The 16,203-nt window shown below is 36.7% G+C and overlaps 1 protein-coding gene and 1 long non-coding RNA gene across 5 annotated transcripts; one reads left to right on the top strand and one right to left on the bottom strand.

Moving 5' to 3' along the window:
- LOC114822072 (uncharacterized) lies at positions 1 to 1,982 on the bottom strand. 3 transcript variants are annotated; one of them, XR_011577156.1, is made up of 5 exons: positions 1,845 to 1,982; positions 1,424 to 1,558; positions 1,213 to 1,281; positions 976 to 1,050; positions 57 to 187 (listed from the first exon to the last, which is right to left on the bottom strand). It is a non-coding gene; the product is annotated as an uncharacterized lncRNA (long non-coding RNA). The 3 variants fall into 3 exon arrangements; XR_011577155.1 differs by lacking the exons at positions 1,424 to 1,558; positions 1,845 to 1,982 and having other exon boundaries at positions 1 to 67; positions 1,213 to 1,351; XR_011577154.1 differs by lacking the exons at positions 1,424 to 1,558; positions 1,845 to 1,982 and having other exon boundaries at positions 1,213 to 1,357.
- Positions 1,983 to 5,737: 3,755 nt separating this feature from the next.
- Positions 5,738 to 9,841, top strand: LOC103446159 (pentatricopeptide repeat-containing protein At2g22070-like). 2 transcript variants are annotated; one of them, XM_070815292.1, is made up of 4 exons: positions 5,738 to 8,550; positions 8,783 to 9,037; positions 9,121 to 9,266; positions 9,432 to 9,841. In XM_070815292.1, exon 1 carries the CDS (start codon positions 5,941 to 5,943, stop codon positions 8,290 to 8,292), a length of 2,352 nt encoding a protein of 783 aa, XP_070671393.1. In that variant the 5' UTR covers positions 5,738 to 5,940; the 3' UTR covers positions 8,293 to 8,550; positions 8,783 to 9,037; positions 9,121 to 9,266; positions 9,432 to 9,841. The 2 variants fall into 2 exon arrangements, with proteins under 2 accessions (XP_070671393.1, XP_028952112.2); XM_029096279.2 differs by having other exon boundaries at positions 5,738 to 9,037.
- The last annotated feature ends 6,362 nt before the right edge of the window (positions 9,842 to 16,203 follow it).

Below are 16,203 nucleotides of genomic sequence, written 5' to 3' on the forward strand. Positions count from 1 at the left end.
AACCACCAGGAAGCATACCTTGTAAGATATTAGCCACCATGAGGAGTGGAAGCATACCTTGTAGTTTCTGCAAGGTGGGAGATGTAGGATATCAGCAGTAGATATCAGCAGTAATTAAGAATATCTGCATAGATAAATTGATGAAATGGATTGGAGAAAAAGTAATTTGAATGCCTTCTTCTTCGTTCTGACAACCAAAAAAAATATTTTAAGATTAGATATTACAAACTGATGTACACATAATAATAGAATCAGTGTCAATTTCTCCATGTTATAGCAATACCTCATAACAAATCGTCGGCAAACAAAATCAGTTTAAGTTTTTTGAATTAAAAAAGCTAAAACACATTTTCAGAGTCCATTAGCCAGACAAAATCATAATGGCCAATAGGAAACAAATCCAAAAAAAGATAGAAACAAATAGAATCATTTAAATTTTGTATGATGTTAGTTTCTTAAGTAACATTTACATATCCATTCAAATTATGCATGTATTGGGGCGCTTTAAGCAGAATGGTAGTGTAGTATTCAAAATTTATTTTCAAATGATCACAAATGAATCTCCCACTATGTTATTTAAAACACCATTATTCTACTCAAAACCATGTGAAAATTGCGTTGTTTTTATAAAAACATTGAAAAACATATGAACTCATGCCCAACTTTGATTAATCCATCATTAATAGATGACTATTTCAAGACTAGGAGTTTATAAGAGAACATTGAAAAACATATGAACATGCCCACCTATATTATCATGTCCGACATTGCAGTTGATTAATCTCACATAAATCCACATCAAAAGAACCCAGAAATTTAATGAAGAATTTTCCAAAACTCACAATTTATTTATACTAAAACCCACAAATTTAAATGAAAAACTCTATAAAATCAAGAAAAAATTAATAAAATCCAAGTGTATTAATCACAAATTCAATCATACAAATCTTCATATCCAATAAGTCTAGAAGGTACCTAGCTTCCTTGCAAAATCGTATCTCTACAGGCCAAGGCTCAAATTTCCTTGCAGCTGCCTTGATTCGATAAATCCTGATTCAAGCAGTCACATACATATTATATATATATATATATATATATATATATATTTAAGTTGATGCGTTCAATGGACATGCACTTATCAGAAATTATGATACCGATTGAACACGTTAGAGTAATGTCTGCAGTTAAATAATGAACATGAAAATGACTAACCGGGTAACACAAACTGCTCAAATTTGGGGGGCTAGAATTTGAAGAACCCAGATGGAATTTACACACAATCTGAAAAGAATGAAACCAACTGTATTATAGGAAGAGTTGTTAGAATCAAGAAAATATAAAATATTGTGTCGTTGCCCTATATGATCTCGGGATCCAAACTGAAAATAAGTAAACAAAAAGAGAACTATTGGAAAGCAATTACCTTTCAGAATCTTCTCAGTTCTCTTCTAGAGTGAGGAGAAAGAAGTTTTCTAAAACAATCAAAACATTGCTTTGTGCTAACTAATGAATGGTCTGAATTGTGAAAAAAATCGAATTCAAATCCTCCTTCAGCAACCTAATAATTAAGCCCATAAAAATTTAAAAACTCTAATATCGGCTATTTTCTAAATATTAGGATAAAATATGTCATCAATACGTTAATTAAAAATATACATTGATGTATATTAATAAATATATATAAATATATTAATAATTGTATATAAATATATACGACATGGATGCTAAAAAATATGCATTATTTTCTAATATAAATATAAAAATATATGGCCTTATTTTCTCATAAAATAGAAGCCCTGGTTTGAAAAGAAAATATCATGTGATTTCAAAAAAACCCTAAGTACCTAGCACAGTAGAATTTGCCGCCGTCGGCTTCTTTCCAATTGCAAATCTTGCTGTTTCGACACTTTTCTACATAGAGCTCTCTCACTCCCCCTCCCACTCTCTCCCCCTCCTCTGGTTAGATCATTTCATCGTCAAGCTGCTTTTGTTAGAAATTTGTCAAGACCCACAACACAACCTAACTAACAAACTCAAGGATTAAAAGTTTCTCCCCAAAAAGCCCCATCTCTGTCATCAAACAAAAACTCCGAAAGCAACAACCCATTCGAACATCTAAAATTGAACAGAACACCATCCATACAGTTGCATAAAGAAATTGTAGATGCAAGATTAGAAGAACTCAACACAAAACTATCCACTTTGAGACCGACAGATGCGAAGAGAGAAGAGAGAGCAGACAGTTACGAAGCACCCAAAGAAATCCAAAGCGGTGAGGATCAACGCCCAAGCAGCGACATCGACGGGAAAGAGAGGAAATTTTTACAAACCGACTGATCGGCGCGAGGGGTGAGAGATGCAATCAGAAAGGGAGAAAAAATAGGGTTAGAAGAGCAACAACAGCAAAGAAAAAAGGAAGGAGCACCGAAGCACCCAAAGAAATCAAAACCGGAGAGGATGAACACGTGGCCTTGGAGGGTAAGGAAGTCATTTAACTGTAGAAAAGATGGCAAAAATGTGGCTTAACAAACGAATTGAGGGGCATTTTGGTCCGCACACTGCTCATGAACAGTGCACCCGAGTTTGGGTTTTATTATATGTATAATGTAAGTAACACCAAGTTTTCTAATAAAGCTTAATTTCGTTCATGTTATGCACTTGTCGCAACTTTTTATTCATCAATTAAAGCTGCATTTTATATAAGGAACTTTAACGAAAAATTCTCAGTACTGCTCACTTCAACGAAAAATCACATTTTTATATTAAAAAGTTAATCCTGGTAATATTCATTTGACCCTTTTTTTTTTTTTGTCTTTATCGCTAAAACTCAAAGTTTTCAAACCATTTTCATTAGTTTTCTTTTTTATATATCTAAGTTAGCAAGGTTAATTAAATGGGTGATGTAGCGGTGTAGAGTATTTTTTATGACCGGAGTTCAAATTTCTATCCCTAATATTTTTGAGTCAGATTGTAGATATTGTAGTTTTTTTTTTTTTTTAAGAACTATATTCACCTATTTTTTGCAAGGACATAATATATATACACACACAATGATACACATACACTAAAAGATGGAGAAATAAATTATTTGAGACCTAGTCACTTTCAAGTTATAAACTATTCAAATTCTTGGAAACAAAATTAGTAATAGACATGCCAACGAGGGTTGACTCAGCTAGTAAGGTCATTGCCTTTGTGTGTTAACCCACAGAGTTTGAGTTTCCCAATAATTCTCGTTAGTGCACAATCTGTAAACTCCTACATAAATTCATACCGTGACCGTTGGCTTACATACCATGCATAAATTCTTCAGGCTCAAGAGTGTATTCAATTGAGATTTTGAGTGATTTTAATTCTTTTAATGAATTTTGGCTATTCAATCAGGAATTTAAGTGATTATCTAAAATTGAATATATATTCAATCAGGATTTTAAGATAGTTTATTAAAATCTTTAGAAATCCAGGTGTATTCAATTAGGATTTTAAAAAAGTTTATAACATTTCAGGTGTATTCAATTAGAATTTGATTTTAAACAATTTGAAAAAGTTGAGGAATTAGAGGGAATTTAAGAGATTTTGTCTTTAGAAATCCATGTGTATTCAATTAGGATTTTAAAAAAGTTTATAACATTTCAGGTGTATTCAATTAGAATTTGATTTTAAACAATTTGAAAAAGTTGAGGAATTAGAGGGAATTTAAGAGATTTTGTAGTGTATTTTAAGCATCTATAAATCTTACCTCTCCCCAAGAGATTTTGAGGGAATTGAATAAAAAATTTACATAGAATCTCTAAAAATCAATTAGACTCCATAAAAATACATGAATTTATAAATATATTAAAATCTCTCAAATTCCAAATTGAATACAACCCATTTAGATATGTCTTGACGCTGGTAGTTTTAATCAAGGTCTTAAATATCGATATTATCGGCGATATTTCACCGATAATATTGTTTTTTTAAGAGGACGATATTTTCACACTTATCCCCTTCATTATCATCAATATATCGATATTTTTGTCGATAATATCGGAGACGATATTTTCAGCATTTTAATACATTATTTGGGCAATATATCGTGATATTATCGATAATATCGCGAGATGAAACCCAAAAATACTTAAAGGCGGGGAATCGACTTGGAGATGCTGTGGTTAACACTCACCACCTTCAATCACCATGCTACTGCTTGGGGTTGGTGTCGATGTTGCCACTGGAGTGGTCGCTTTGGGGGTTCCACAAGCCGGGTAGCAACTAGGAGCCTTCCATCCACAAATTAAGAAATGAAAGGAAACAAAACAAAATGTGTTTGGATTGTTAGAAAATGTAGGAAAGCAAAGGAAAGGAAAAACTAAAAAAAGAGGGAGGTGCGTTACGTTCGGTGGGCGATAGGTAGTGTCGTCAGGTTCAACGAGCCAGCCTGCCTCTGTGGCGAGATGCCGGAGCACCTCGTTGATGTCGCCTCGGGGAAAGAGGCGGTAGCCGCGGTGCTTGCGCAAGCTGTGGAAGATTTTGGTGGTGATGGCCCTCCTCTGCCTCTCCCTTATCTTGGTCTTCTCTTTCTCGCTCTCACTCCTCCCACTCCCACTCGTTCCCGCCATTTCCTCTCTCTCTCTCTCTCCACTTCTTCTTTTGCTCTCTGTTATCTCTTGAAGCTCAGTCAACAATGAAAGCTAAATGCGTGAGCTTTGATTTGAATCAGAGTTCTGTAGAATGGAGTTGGTGAGCATCGGACGGTCCGAGTGGGAGATAAGTACACAGGTTGGATTGGACGGTGGTGATGGGTCCTGGGATCTGCATGCACTCCCTGTGTTTCTCTTTTTGAATGACATGACAGCTTGAGAGAGAGAGAGAGAGAGAGAGGTGACAATTGCATGTTTCAATTTCACGCATAGAGAGGGGATTCGGGGGTTTGGGGTGTTAGTCTCACGTGCTCTTGAGAGAGTTTCTGAGAGACAGGATGCATGTTTCAATTTGACTTGCCGTATTACACACCGGATAAACTAATCCGGCTCCACCAATTTAATACCTTTCACCCTCACTAATTGATACCCTCCAAAACCTCAGTATAATTGGCTATCACAATTGTAGAGAGATGTGTTGCCCTTGCACTACGATGTGGATTCAAATCTCGTTGGTTACCTAATCTAGGATAAATTTCTATATTTAAAAAAACACCAAGGGGATTCGAACCCCTCCCATTTTACACTTACTCTACACATAGAGATGATGAAGATAGTGAAAATTTTGAACCTCATAGGAACTCTATGTGGTACTACTAAGTTATTCATGTATCTTACCATGCAACGTATAAAGTGTAAAATATTGTACTAATTCACTATATATATAAATGATTATGGTATGTTTAAACTTTTTTCATTAATTACTACATATTTTCTACACTCACAATGTTTGCCAGCTCACTATATAATCAACTTAAATTAGTTAAATCCATCATGCAATGCATTTCCTTCAATTTTTTGTGATAAACTAATAAATAATTGACTAAATAAATATCATACAAAGTTTCAATAAAAATTTCTAAATTTTTCTTACAATTTCTGTGGTTTTTATTCAATTTTTATCGATATCGATAATATCTCGATATTTTCATCAAAATTTCCGTATTTTTAAATTATCGATATTTCCGATATCATCGATATTTTAGATTTTAGTTTTAATCAATGTCCCCCAAACCTGGTAATAATAAAAAGTTCGAAATCGACACCACGACAAGGTGTCCGTCAAATAATAACTCAAAAGGTGTCACTCGATGGAAGGGCAGGAAAATGAATTGGGCGAGCGAATTGTGAAAAGCTAATGAAAAACATATAGTAAAAAGGTGGACGACGAGAAATGCATACCATCACTTTGAAAGCAGGCAAATTCGCCACTGGATTTGTACATTCATTAGTTACTGTCTAGTTCTTAGTAATTCCAATGGAGGCCTCAAATCCGGCCTCCCGTTCGGACTTCTACGCATATCAGCTGCAAGCAAGCCTCAGAAAGCGAGACTTACTTGCCGGAAAATCAATCCATGCCCAGGTCATCAAATCCGGCCTTCACCTCTGCAGTGTGTTTTTGATGAACAACCTCATGACCGTTTACCTCAAAACCGGCTCTGCTTCCGATGCCCACCGCGTGTTCGACGAAATGCCCCTAAGGAATACACTCTCATGGAACACTATTCTCTCCGCTTATGCAAAGCAGGGAAGGTTTGACGAAGCACTGAGCGTTTTCAACGCAATGCCACAACAGGACTCCGTTTCCTGGACCGCAATGATAGTGGGTTACAATCAGATGGGCCGTTACGGGAATGCCATTCAGATGTTTGTGCAGATGATTGCGGATGGAGTTCCCGTGACCCAGTTCACCCTTACTAACATTCTTTCCGCATGTGGTGCTGTTAAGGCTTTGGAGATTGGTAGAAAGGTTCATTCGTTTGTTGTTAAACTTGCGGTTGGCGGTTATGTTTCTGTTGCCAACTGTCTTTTAAACATGTATGCAAAATCTGGTGATCCCAGGACCGCGAAGATTGTTTTCGATAGGATGAGGTTGAAAAACACATCGAGCTGGAATGCTATGATTTCTTTGCATATGCAATGCGGTTGTGCTGACCTTGCTCTTGCTCAGTTTAAGCAAATGAAGAAGCACGACATTGTTTCTTGGAATTCGTTGATTGCAGGATACAATCAGCATGGCCTTGACATGGAAGCACTGACTACCTTCTCATGTATGCTTCAGGATTCTGTTCTACAGCCCGACAAGTTCACCTTAGCAAGCATTCTGTCAGCTTGTGCTAACCTTGAGAAGTTGGAACTTGGGAAGCAAATCCATGCCCATATTGTAAGAGCTGAGCTGGGCACATACGATGCGGTGAAAAATGCTTTGATCACAATGTATGCTAAATCTGGTGGGTTGGCAATTGCTCAAAAGATTTTAGAGCAAAGCGCGACTTCCGATCTCAATGTTATAGCTTTTACCGCCCTATTGCATGGGTACATAAAGCTTGGGGATGTAATGCCAGCCAGGCAGATATTTGACTCATTGAGAGACCGTGATGTGGTTGCATGGACAGCAATGATTGTTGGTTATGTACAGAATGGGTTGAATAATGATGCTTTGGAGCTCTTCATGTCAATGATAAAACAAGGCCCCAAGCCAAACAGCTACACCTTAGCAGCTATGTTAAGTGTCAGTTCGAGCTTGGCTTCTTTAGACTATGGAAAACAAATTCATGCAAGTGCCATGAGGTTGGGGGAAGTGCATTCAGTTTCTGTAAGCAATGCTCTAATTTCAATGTATTCCAAAGCTGGAAGCATCGGTGGTGCAAAGAAAGTATTCAATTTGATTTACTTGAATAGAGATACGGTTTCTTGGACTTCCATGATCATAGCCCTGGCTCAACATGGTCACGGGGAAGATGCCATTGAACTGTTTGAGAAGATGCTGTCACATGGTATTAAGCCTGACCATATAACTTATGTCGGCGTGCTCTCTGCCTGTATACATGTGGGATTGGTAGAACAGGGCAGGAGCTACTATAATTTAATGAGGAACGTCCACAAAATCGAACCCACCCATAGCCATTATGCATGCATGATTGATCTGCTTGGGCGCGCTGGATTGCTTCAAGAAGCATTCAATTTTATACAAAGTTTGCCAGTTGAACCAGATGTTATAGCTTGGGGTTCACTTTTATCTTGTTGTAAGGTTCATAAAAATGTAGATCTAGCAAAGGTTGCAGCTGAAAGATTGCTGCTTATTGATCCAGACAACAGTGGGGCCTACTCAGCCCTTGCTAATCTGTATTCAGCTTGTGGAAGATGGGAAGAAGCTGCACAAGTTAGAAGGTCCATGAAGAATAAGGGAGTGAAGAAAGAACAAGGATTTAGTTGGATTCAGATTCAAAACAAAGTTCATGTGTTTGGGGTTGATGATGGAGTTCACACGCAGAAAGAGGCAATCTACAAGATGATGGAAAAGATATGGAAAGAGATTAAAAATATGGGTTTTGTTCCCGACACTGACTCAGTATTGCATGATGTTGGTGAAGAAGTGAAGGAGAAGATGCTTAAACATCACAGTGAGAAACTTGCCATTGCATTTGGGCTAATAAATACTCCAGAGAACACGACGTTGAGGATCATGAAGAACCTTAGAGTTTGTAATGATTGTCATTCTGCCATCAAATTTATTTCCAAGCTTGTGGGCAGAGAAATCATTTTGAGAGACGCTACTCGTTTTCACCATTTTAAGAGCGGGCAGTGTTCTTGTCGGGACTATTGGTAGACACGACAGTGAGGACTTAATGATAGTTTGATGCTCAAGTGGACAGAAAATGATTCTAGTATTTCTCATAGAAAGATGGTTAACTATTTGGCAAAGAGATTGGTAGCTCCATACTGCTATTAGTGCCACTTGGATTGAGTTTAACCTTTTAAACACTGTTCATTCAGGTATAATCTGCTGATAAGATTCTTGAACTCTTAAACTTGGGAATAGCTGTCGGAAAACTGAAAGCACATAGGCTAATGGAACATCTTCTCGGTAAGTTGAATTCATTTGTGTGCTGCAGATGGAAAGTAGGCTGTACTTAGAAACCACAATCCTTAAGAGTTCATTTCTATAAACCTTCTATTAGAGATTCTACTATACCTTAAATACCAAGGGCCGTATAGCTTTTCTAGATTTAGGTGCATGTTCAACAGCTTCCATGAATATCTTTCAGTGGTCAGGTGTTTGGTTATACTTTCCATTGATTCGTTTTCCCATTAACCAGATCACATGCAGTGCTGGAAATAAAAGTAAAAAGAAAAGAAAGGAACAAGTACCGGAATCAAGAAATGCTAATGCAAGGCAAACTTGCACTTCTGGATCTTGCTAGCAGTGAACGAGCATTGGAAACAAACAGTGGAGGCCAAAAATTATGGGATGGAGCAAATATTAACCATGCACTTCTTGCCTTAGCAAACTGCATAAATGCACTGGGCGAACAGCAAAAGAATGGTCTTGCTTATGTTCCTCACCGTATTAGGTATGTGATTGTAATTGTTATCCTGAAGTCCTCCCTGGTGCTGTGCCTTCCTGCTACTGTACTTAATGTGATTAGTTTTGCAGCAAATTGACATGAATACTCGAAGATGGTTTGAGTTGCAATTCTCAAACGATCATGGTTGCTATCCCCTGTGGACAGTTAGCATCATCACGCTGTGAATACTTTGAAGCATGCTGATAGGGCAAAGGAAATAAAGACGTACATCCAGGTAAGTGCCAAATATGCATCTCGGCCTATTCAATTGGTTCATCACACTGTTACTCATTCGACGATCACTGTTCAATTTGTTAATCTGTTATGATCTCATTTGCAGTTAGCTATTAAGAAGTTTTAAAATTGACATTGTGGTTATCTTTCCACTTATGTTGCATAGGAGCATTGTGGTTGGAACTCGACATTGTAAGCTTTTAGTTTGGGGGTTCCAATGGTGGCGTTGCCGCAATGGACTGATCAATGCACAAACGCCAAGTACGTTATGGATGTGGAGAAAATTGGGATTAAGACTGGCTGATGAGAAAGGACAAGGGCTATTCACCACTTGCATTATAGCTGCAATTTTAACATCCATTTAGCAAGGTGAATAAAACGGGTGGGTGAAGCAGCGATGTTGATTGTTTTTCATGGCCAGAGTTCGAATCCTTCTCCATATGCATGCGATGCGACATCTCTTTAGTTACCTTTCATAGGTACTAAAGATAACTTTAATGAGACCTCACTAAAGAAAATAATCCAGAGTTCTTGTATTGGAAAACCCTGAACCTTAAATCCAAAATTGTTTTGATATTTGATTCTGACTCTGGCTATAATAGAATCCAGCACTCAGTCGTACAAATTTTATTAAAATCCCGTTGCAAAACTTCTGGATAATACTTGTGTTCTCGGAAATCAGCTCATTCTCCCACTATAAGAATGTATCATCACCGTAAAAATTTCATAATCAGAACCATTTAATTTCTTAATCTTAATTTGAAGATTATTCCTACAAAAACTCATTCGAACTGGAGTTCATTTAGTCATGTAAATGTATCAAATACATAGATGGTTCAACATGAATATGTAACTTGGTATCTACATTGTTGATTTATTTGATACATTTGGATGTAAACAAACTCCGATCCAAATTATTTTTTGTAGGGATGATCTACAAATGAATCTTAAGAAATTGAATTGTTTCGATTAGGAAGTTTTTTTCAATGAAGATATGTTATTTGCACGTGGGGAATGAGTTCATTCCCAAAGGAAAAATGCAAGTATTATTCTTAAATTTTTGTGTGCAAATTCTAACCGTTAAATTTTTAACTCCTCAATGATACGTATCTGTTGGTCCTAAAAACTACCAAGCCTACGTGGAGCGCAGACCGAGTAATCTATAAGCTAACTACGTCATTCGGTGAATGCGGGGCGTGCCAACTCGTCGGCCGAGCTCGGTCGAGGAGTAAATTTGTTGATGTTGCGTTAGGTGCGCGGCTGACTTCTGCGTCTTGCAATTGCGACCGAGGAAGGAACATGTCTCGGCCTCTTGGGTTCTCGAACCTGAAGACAAGGCTACTATTCTTACGAAGTTCACGAATCGTCGTCGTCAGATTTGGTCATAGTGATGTTATTCGTCAGAGTAAACTCACGCCGAATCGACACCAAAGTGTAAGGGCACAAATACTTAAAGCGAATATAAGTCTTAATAGTGAACGTGGTTCAGCCGTCTGAATGCCGAACTTTAAATCCCACTTGAGAGTATCCAATCATAAAATAACTCGGCGTGCAATGCGCCGAGCTCAGTAAACTGTAACATCCCACTTTGCCGAGAAGGCTAATGAGATGACCTCAATCAATAAGGATTCGGAAATCCTTCTCGACTGAGACTTGGATAGGTAACCAACCGTTCTCGCCGCAGTGCTGTTGATGCCAACGGAAGATGTTGCGAGATCGGCTGATTCTACGGCGACAGAGCTATTTATGCCAACTTAAGATATCACCGGTTGCTTTCACAGTGCTATTGATGCCAACGGAAGATGTGTCAGCGAAAAGAGAAAATAAAAATCTCAAAGTTGTTGAGAGAATTTGCGCAGGGCAGTTGTGTGTTGAATTGGAGGGGGCTTTTTCCTTTACCATTGCGTCTGTATTTATAACCAAGTTTCCTTGACCGCCAATCCAAAAAAGTCATTTTCCGAATATACTCCAAAACAATACCAAAACAACTGATATTATCTTCTAATATATTTCGGCAGAAATCTTCTTAGTCTCTTTATGCCCGTAGTCTTCTATCAGATAAGCAACATGTGTCCCTTTGAAACCCTTTCACACAGCAAGCATATCATCAATTCTTATGACTTTGCTTTTAATCTGACAATACCATCACCATGCTCTAAAAAGCCCATGTTTTCCTTCCAAAAAACCCATGCCGCCAGACTGTCACCTAGTCTAACTAGAACTCTATTTCCACGACATTGATCCAGGTGTATCCATGCACGCAAAATAAGATGGAATATAATCCCAAAAAACACATTTACGTGGCCAAAACCAAAAGGTATATACCATTTGTGCTTTTCATGATAATCATCTCATCCTGCATACATATTTATCTGTTGCCGTGCTTTATGCATATCCCCGTATTCCATCATTATTCAAATCAATTGGGATTTAGACAAATATCAGGTTTAAATAATTCAATATATTACTAAGAGATAATATCATGATTAAAATCACAATATTATTTCTTAATAATAATAATTGAAAATTATCTCAACCATTTCATCATCCCATGGTTTAAAAATGGTACTCATCTAACGGCCTCGACTACACGAGCTGATAGTGTAAATTTAAGTCCAAACAGTATCATGGAAGAAAAATTAATTTTTCTCATTGATTTTAAAATTTAGTTCCTAAATAAAATAAAAGGCAACCTCCTACTTGTTCCTTTCTCTTTCTCACGCACCTATCCTCTCTTGGCAAGAGCCATCTCTCTTCTTTCAAAAAACCCTAGCATGTTACCTACATAGCCGCCAGCCTTTGGCTATGGCTGGGGGTCGGTGGCAGGTTTTTCCTTCTCGTCCTATCCCTTCTTATCTCCCCCTTCTCCCCCATCCCAGCCTTCTCTCCACTCCCCTCCCTTCCCATCCACAGCTTAGCCCTTTGACCACAAGCCTACCCCTTTTTTCGGCCTTCACGTACCTCCTCTCCCCTATCCGCATTTCTCTCCCACCATTTGTGAGTAGTTTTTCATGGAATTCAGTTTTATACCCAGATTCGGCCATGCCCTCTCAAGGTTGTTCTTTGATTTGGCTCTTGATTTCATGGTTTGGGGTTGGATTTGTGGTTGCAGGTGGGTTGGATCCACCGTCATCAGCTCTTTTTCCATGGTGGTGACACTTTCTTTGACTCGGTTGCTTTGCTTTGTTTGGGCATTCAGTACCTGGTGGTTCCGCTACCTTATGCGACTTGATCTTGTGGTGTTTGATTTTGGATGCCTGAATCCCACTCGACCGGTGAATATGCAGGTGGCCTTAGCAAAGAGAGATTTTTCAGTGTGACCGGTATACGGGATGGTACACCATGTGTTGTTATACAAATGGTGAGATATGTGTGATAAAAAGTTAATAACTTAAAAAATAAAATTTCTCACCACTCTTATTAAAACACGTGGTGTATCACTTGTATTCTTGTCACAACTAAAAAATTTCTCCTTGGCAAGAATGTCATTGTCCCCCACTGTGATGAGTTGACCAATGGTTCCCTTCTCAGAGTGGTGTAGTTGTGTTTCACTCGCAAGTGTCGTGGTCGTGTTATGATGATTAGATTGGTCTTCGCCTTTAAGCAATGAGTTATGTAGTCTCATTTGTCAACAATGATTTGATGTGGTCTTGCTCTAGTGTGATGATTTTATGTGGTATCGTTATCAACGATGACCAATGTGGTTGCCAGTTTAACTTTTGTTTTATATATCGTTTATTGTAACAGATCAGTACTAGTGGCAATTGTGCGCTTGGCGATTGTGCGTTTGTGCTTGTGGTAACCTGCTAAGGGCTTACTTTTATTTATCTAATTGTGCAAACTCACTCTACATCAATTGATTGTTCATTAAACCTATGTACCCAATAACACTCTTGTATTTTATGATAATTAATGAAATATCACTCTATCATTTTTTTTGTAAACAAAAAAAAAAGCCGAAAAGACACGAAAAAAAAAGAATATGAATTTTCTTAATATGTACAGCTGGGGTTGTCTTGGACACATTAGGACATTATGCACACACCCAATGAGAAACATGTTCAACATTCTTTCGTTAGCGTGTAGAAGAAGAAAAAAACATCCCCTATAATAAACTCCTCAGATGATGACACTCGTCATATTTCATAGAATTAGTTAGGCTCATGATTATAGAGGATAGCTTGGGTGATGCTATTCACATATTATTATTTTTTTTTTTTATACATTTTGTTAATTTTTGTTATTTGATTCTTTTTAATTTATTTGATCTAACAATCGAAAATTGAAAAGAGTGTGTAGAAAATAAAAATCATTTGTGGATAGCACCACCTTTTTCTTTTTTTGCGTACATCGACATTTTATACCAATAAGAAAAGCGTTCCGTTAAGCCACACAATAAGTAGCACCACCTTTGTTTGTACGGATAACTTTTCTGTTAGTGAAATAAAAGCTTCTTTTTTACCATAAAAAATAAAAAAAAATAAAAACCTTCTTGTGTATTATTTCTTCAACGAATTATGTTATCTTAACAATCTTTTCACTTTTTACCTTTCACCGAAAGTAGGATGGAGACACCATACCAAACAGGCAAACAATATCCATTTAATTAATAAATTTTGGCTTCTTGGAAACCCACTTAACTGACTTAAGTTCAATACAATGCAGAATTCACTGTCTTTGTCCAGAACGTATTAAAAGGGGAGATTACAGTAGTGGTCCCTCAGTATCGATTACTATTTCATTTTTGTCCTTTTACAATCGTAGTTGTCATTATGGTCCCTATATCTTGAATCATTTCGATCGTAGTCATTTTTTCCGATCTATTCATACTTGTTATTGTTTTTTTGGGGGTGATTTTGATCCTTACATATTTGGAGTTATTTTTATTCATATGCTTCTACCAACCAGTTTTTAAAATGGCCAAAAATGTTTTAGGTGAAAGTTTTTTAGATTTTAAAAGCACTTGAAGTGCATTTAAAAAGAAGCATCAATTATGTGTTTCTTGTATGAAGCACTTTAAGTGTTTTTTCAAAATTAACTTACATTTTTGTTAAATAATGGTTCTAAAAGCACTTTAAGCGATTTCAATAATTTGGTTTTGAACTCTTATCTAAAAGCCTCTAAAGAACATGACATTCTAATTTTTTTTTTTTTTTTTTCAGAATCCTCTTAACAATGACTACACACCTTGCACATTTACTGAATCAATGGCATCCATTTTAATAGATGATAGTATATGAGTGCACTTTCTTGACCACCTATTATAATCTATATTTGCTAACATTTGCTCTCTATGATAGCAAACTAATAATCCTTCTCATGCAACTCTAATATCACGAGGGGGTAGTATACCGGTGATCCCAAGAAATACATTCGTGAGAGTTCGAGCTCGAGTTAGAGATTTCAAATCTTTTCTTGCTTTTCACTAAACCAATTCTTTAGATCAAACCCAAAGGTATTATTCCCCCTCCAAACCCAGTCCAACTCATGCTAAATGTGTGGGCTAAAAGCTAAACGTCAAACAAAAGCCAAATTCCCTCCAAAATTTAGCCCAGAAAATGGTGTGGGCACCACCAGCGGGACACCACCCACATGGGCATGTCTCCCAGGATTTATTGAATCCAACTACTGAGATCGAATATAATTAAATTTAACGGTAAAAAAAAAGATCTAACGGCCCAAATTTAAATCAAAAGGCTAAAATAATTAAAAAAATTATTTAACTCAAAATTCATCCAAATTTAGTGATTTTTCAATATTTATTGGAATTTAAATATTTTTAGGTTAAAATGTTCATAAAATTAAATTATGATAGTGTACATATTTTTATTAAAAAAATTACTTTAAAAGAAAAAATTAGCCTAAATTTATTTTTTAATAATTTCGGGCTAAAACATTTAGTCCAGAAGGGTTGAAACAGAAAAGTTGTTTCTGAGCTAAAACCTACATTTTATGAGCTAAAAATTTTAGGTTTTAGCCCAAGAGTTGGAGATGGTCTTAGAGTTGACATTCTGCCTCTTTAGGTCATTTTAATATATATAATTTAAATAATTAAACAAGGAGTACTAAAACCCTCCTTTCCCAATCATAATAACACGATAAATTTTTCATTGTGCCCAAAACATATGTGATACATTACTTGTGATCACATATTTAGAGGAAATTTCTTAAGGAGTTGTTTGATTTTTTATTTTTTTTTGAGAAAAAACAGGACAACGGGTTTGTGATCACATATTTAGAGGAAATTTCAGTCCGCGCCCTTCTTACTGAGCCACTTGATGTAATTATAAGGAATTGTTTGATTGATTGGACTAAGATTGGAGCTAGGGGTGGACACTTAGAACCGAAAACCGAAATCGAAACACGAACCAAATCGGATTGCACCGAACGATATGGTTTTGCGGTTTTGAAACAGTTTCGGTTTTGAAACCAAACCGTAATGTAGGGAAACAGTTTGGTTTCGATTTTGGCTTTTGAAAACCGCACCAAAACTGAATCGCACCACAAATACTAATAAACATTTAATTAGATGTTCATATTAGATGTCATGTTTAATTGGTTGTTTATTACAGTTCCATACATTTAGTATCTACTCAACCACACTAGAATTAGTAGAATATCATAATTCATCATTTTCTGTAGGTTTGCTTGTTGCCTATTTGTAGGGCTGGAATACCAAACCATCCCGAAATACAGAAAATATTTTGAAAATCCCGAAAATTGGGAATATCAAAATTTTGGTTTGGGATTGGTCTTCAAATTCCCGTCCTGAAAATTTTCTGTTCGTAATTCGGGATCCCATTTTCGGTTTGGGATCTCATACCAAACCACCCATACATATTTGTTTGCTGCATATATTGTTGCTGTAGGTTTGTTTGTTGCATATATTGTCCTAATTTTAGATGGAAATAGATTATCAAAACATCCTCACACAATTG

Source organism: Malus domestica, chromosome 16, assembly GCF_042453785.1.
Source record: "Malus domestica chromosome 16, GDT2T_hap1".
NCBI lineage: Eukaryota > Viridiplantae > Streptophyta > Magnoliopsida > Rosales > Rosaceae > Malus > Malus domestica.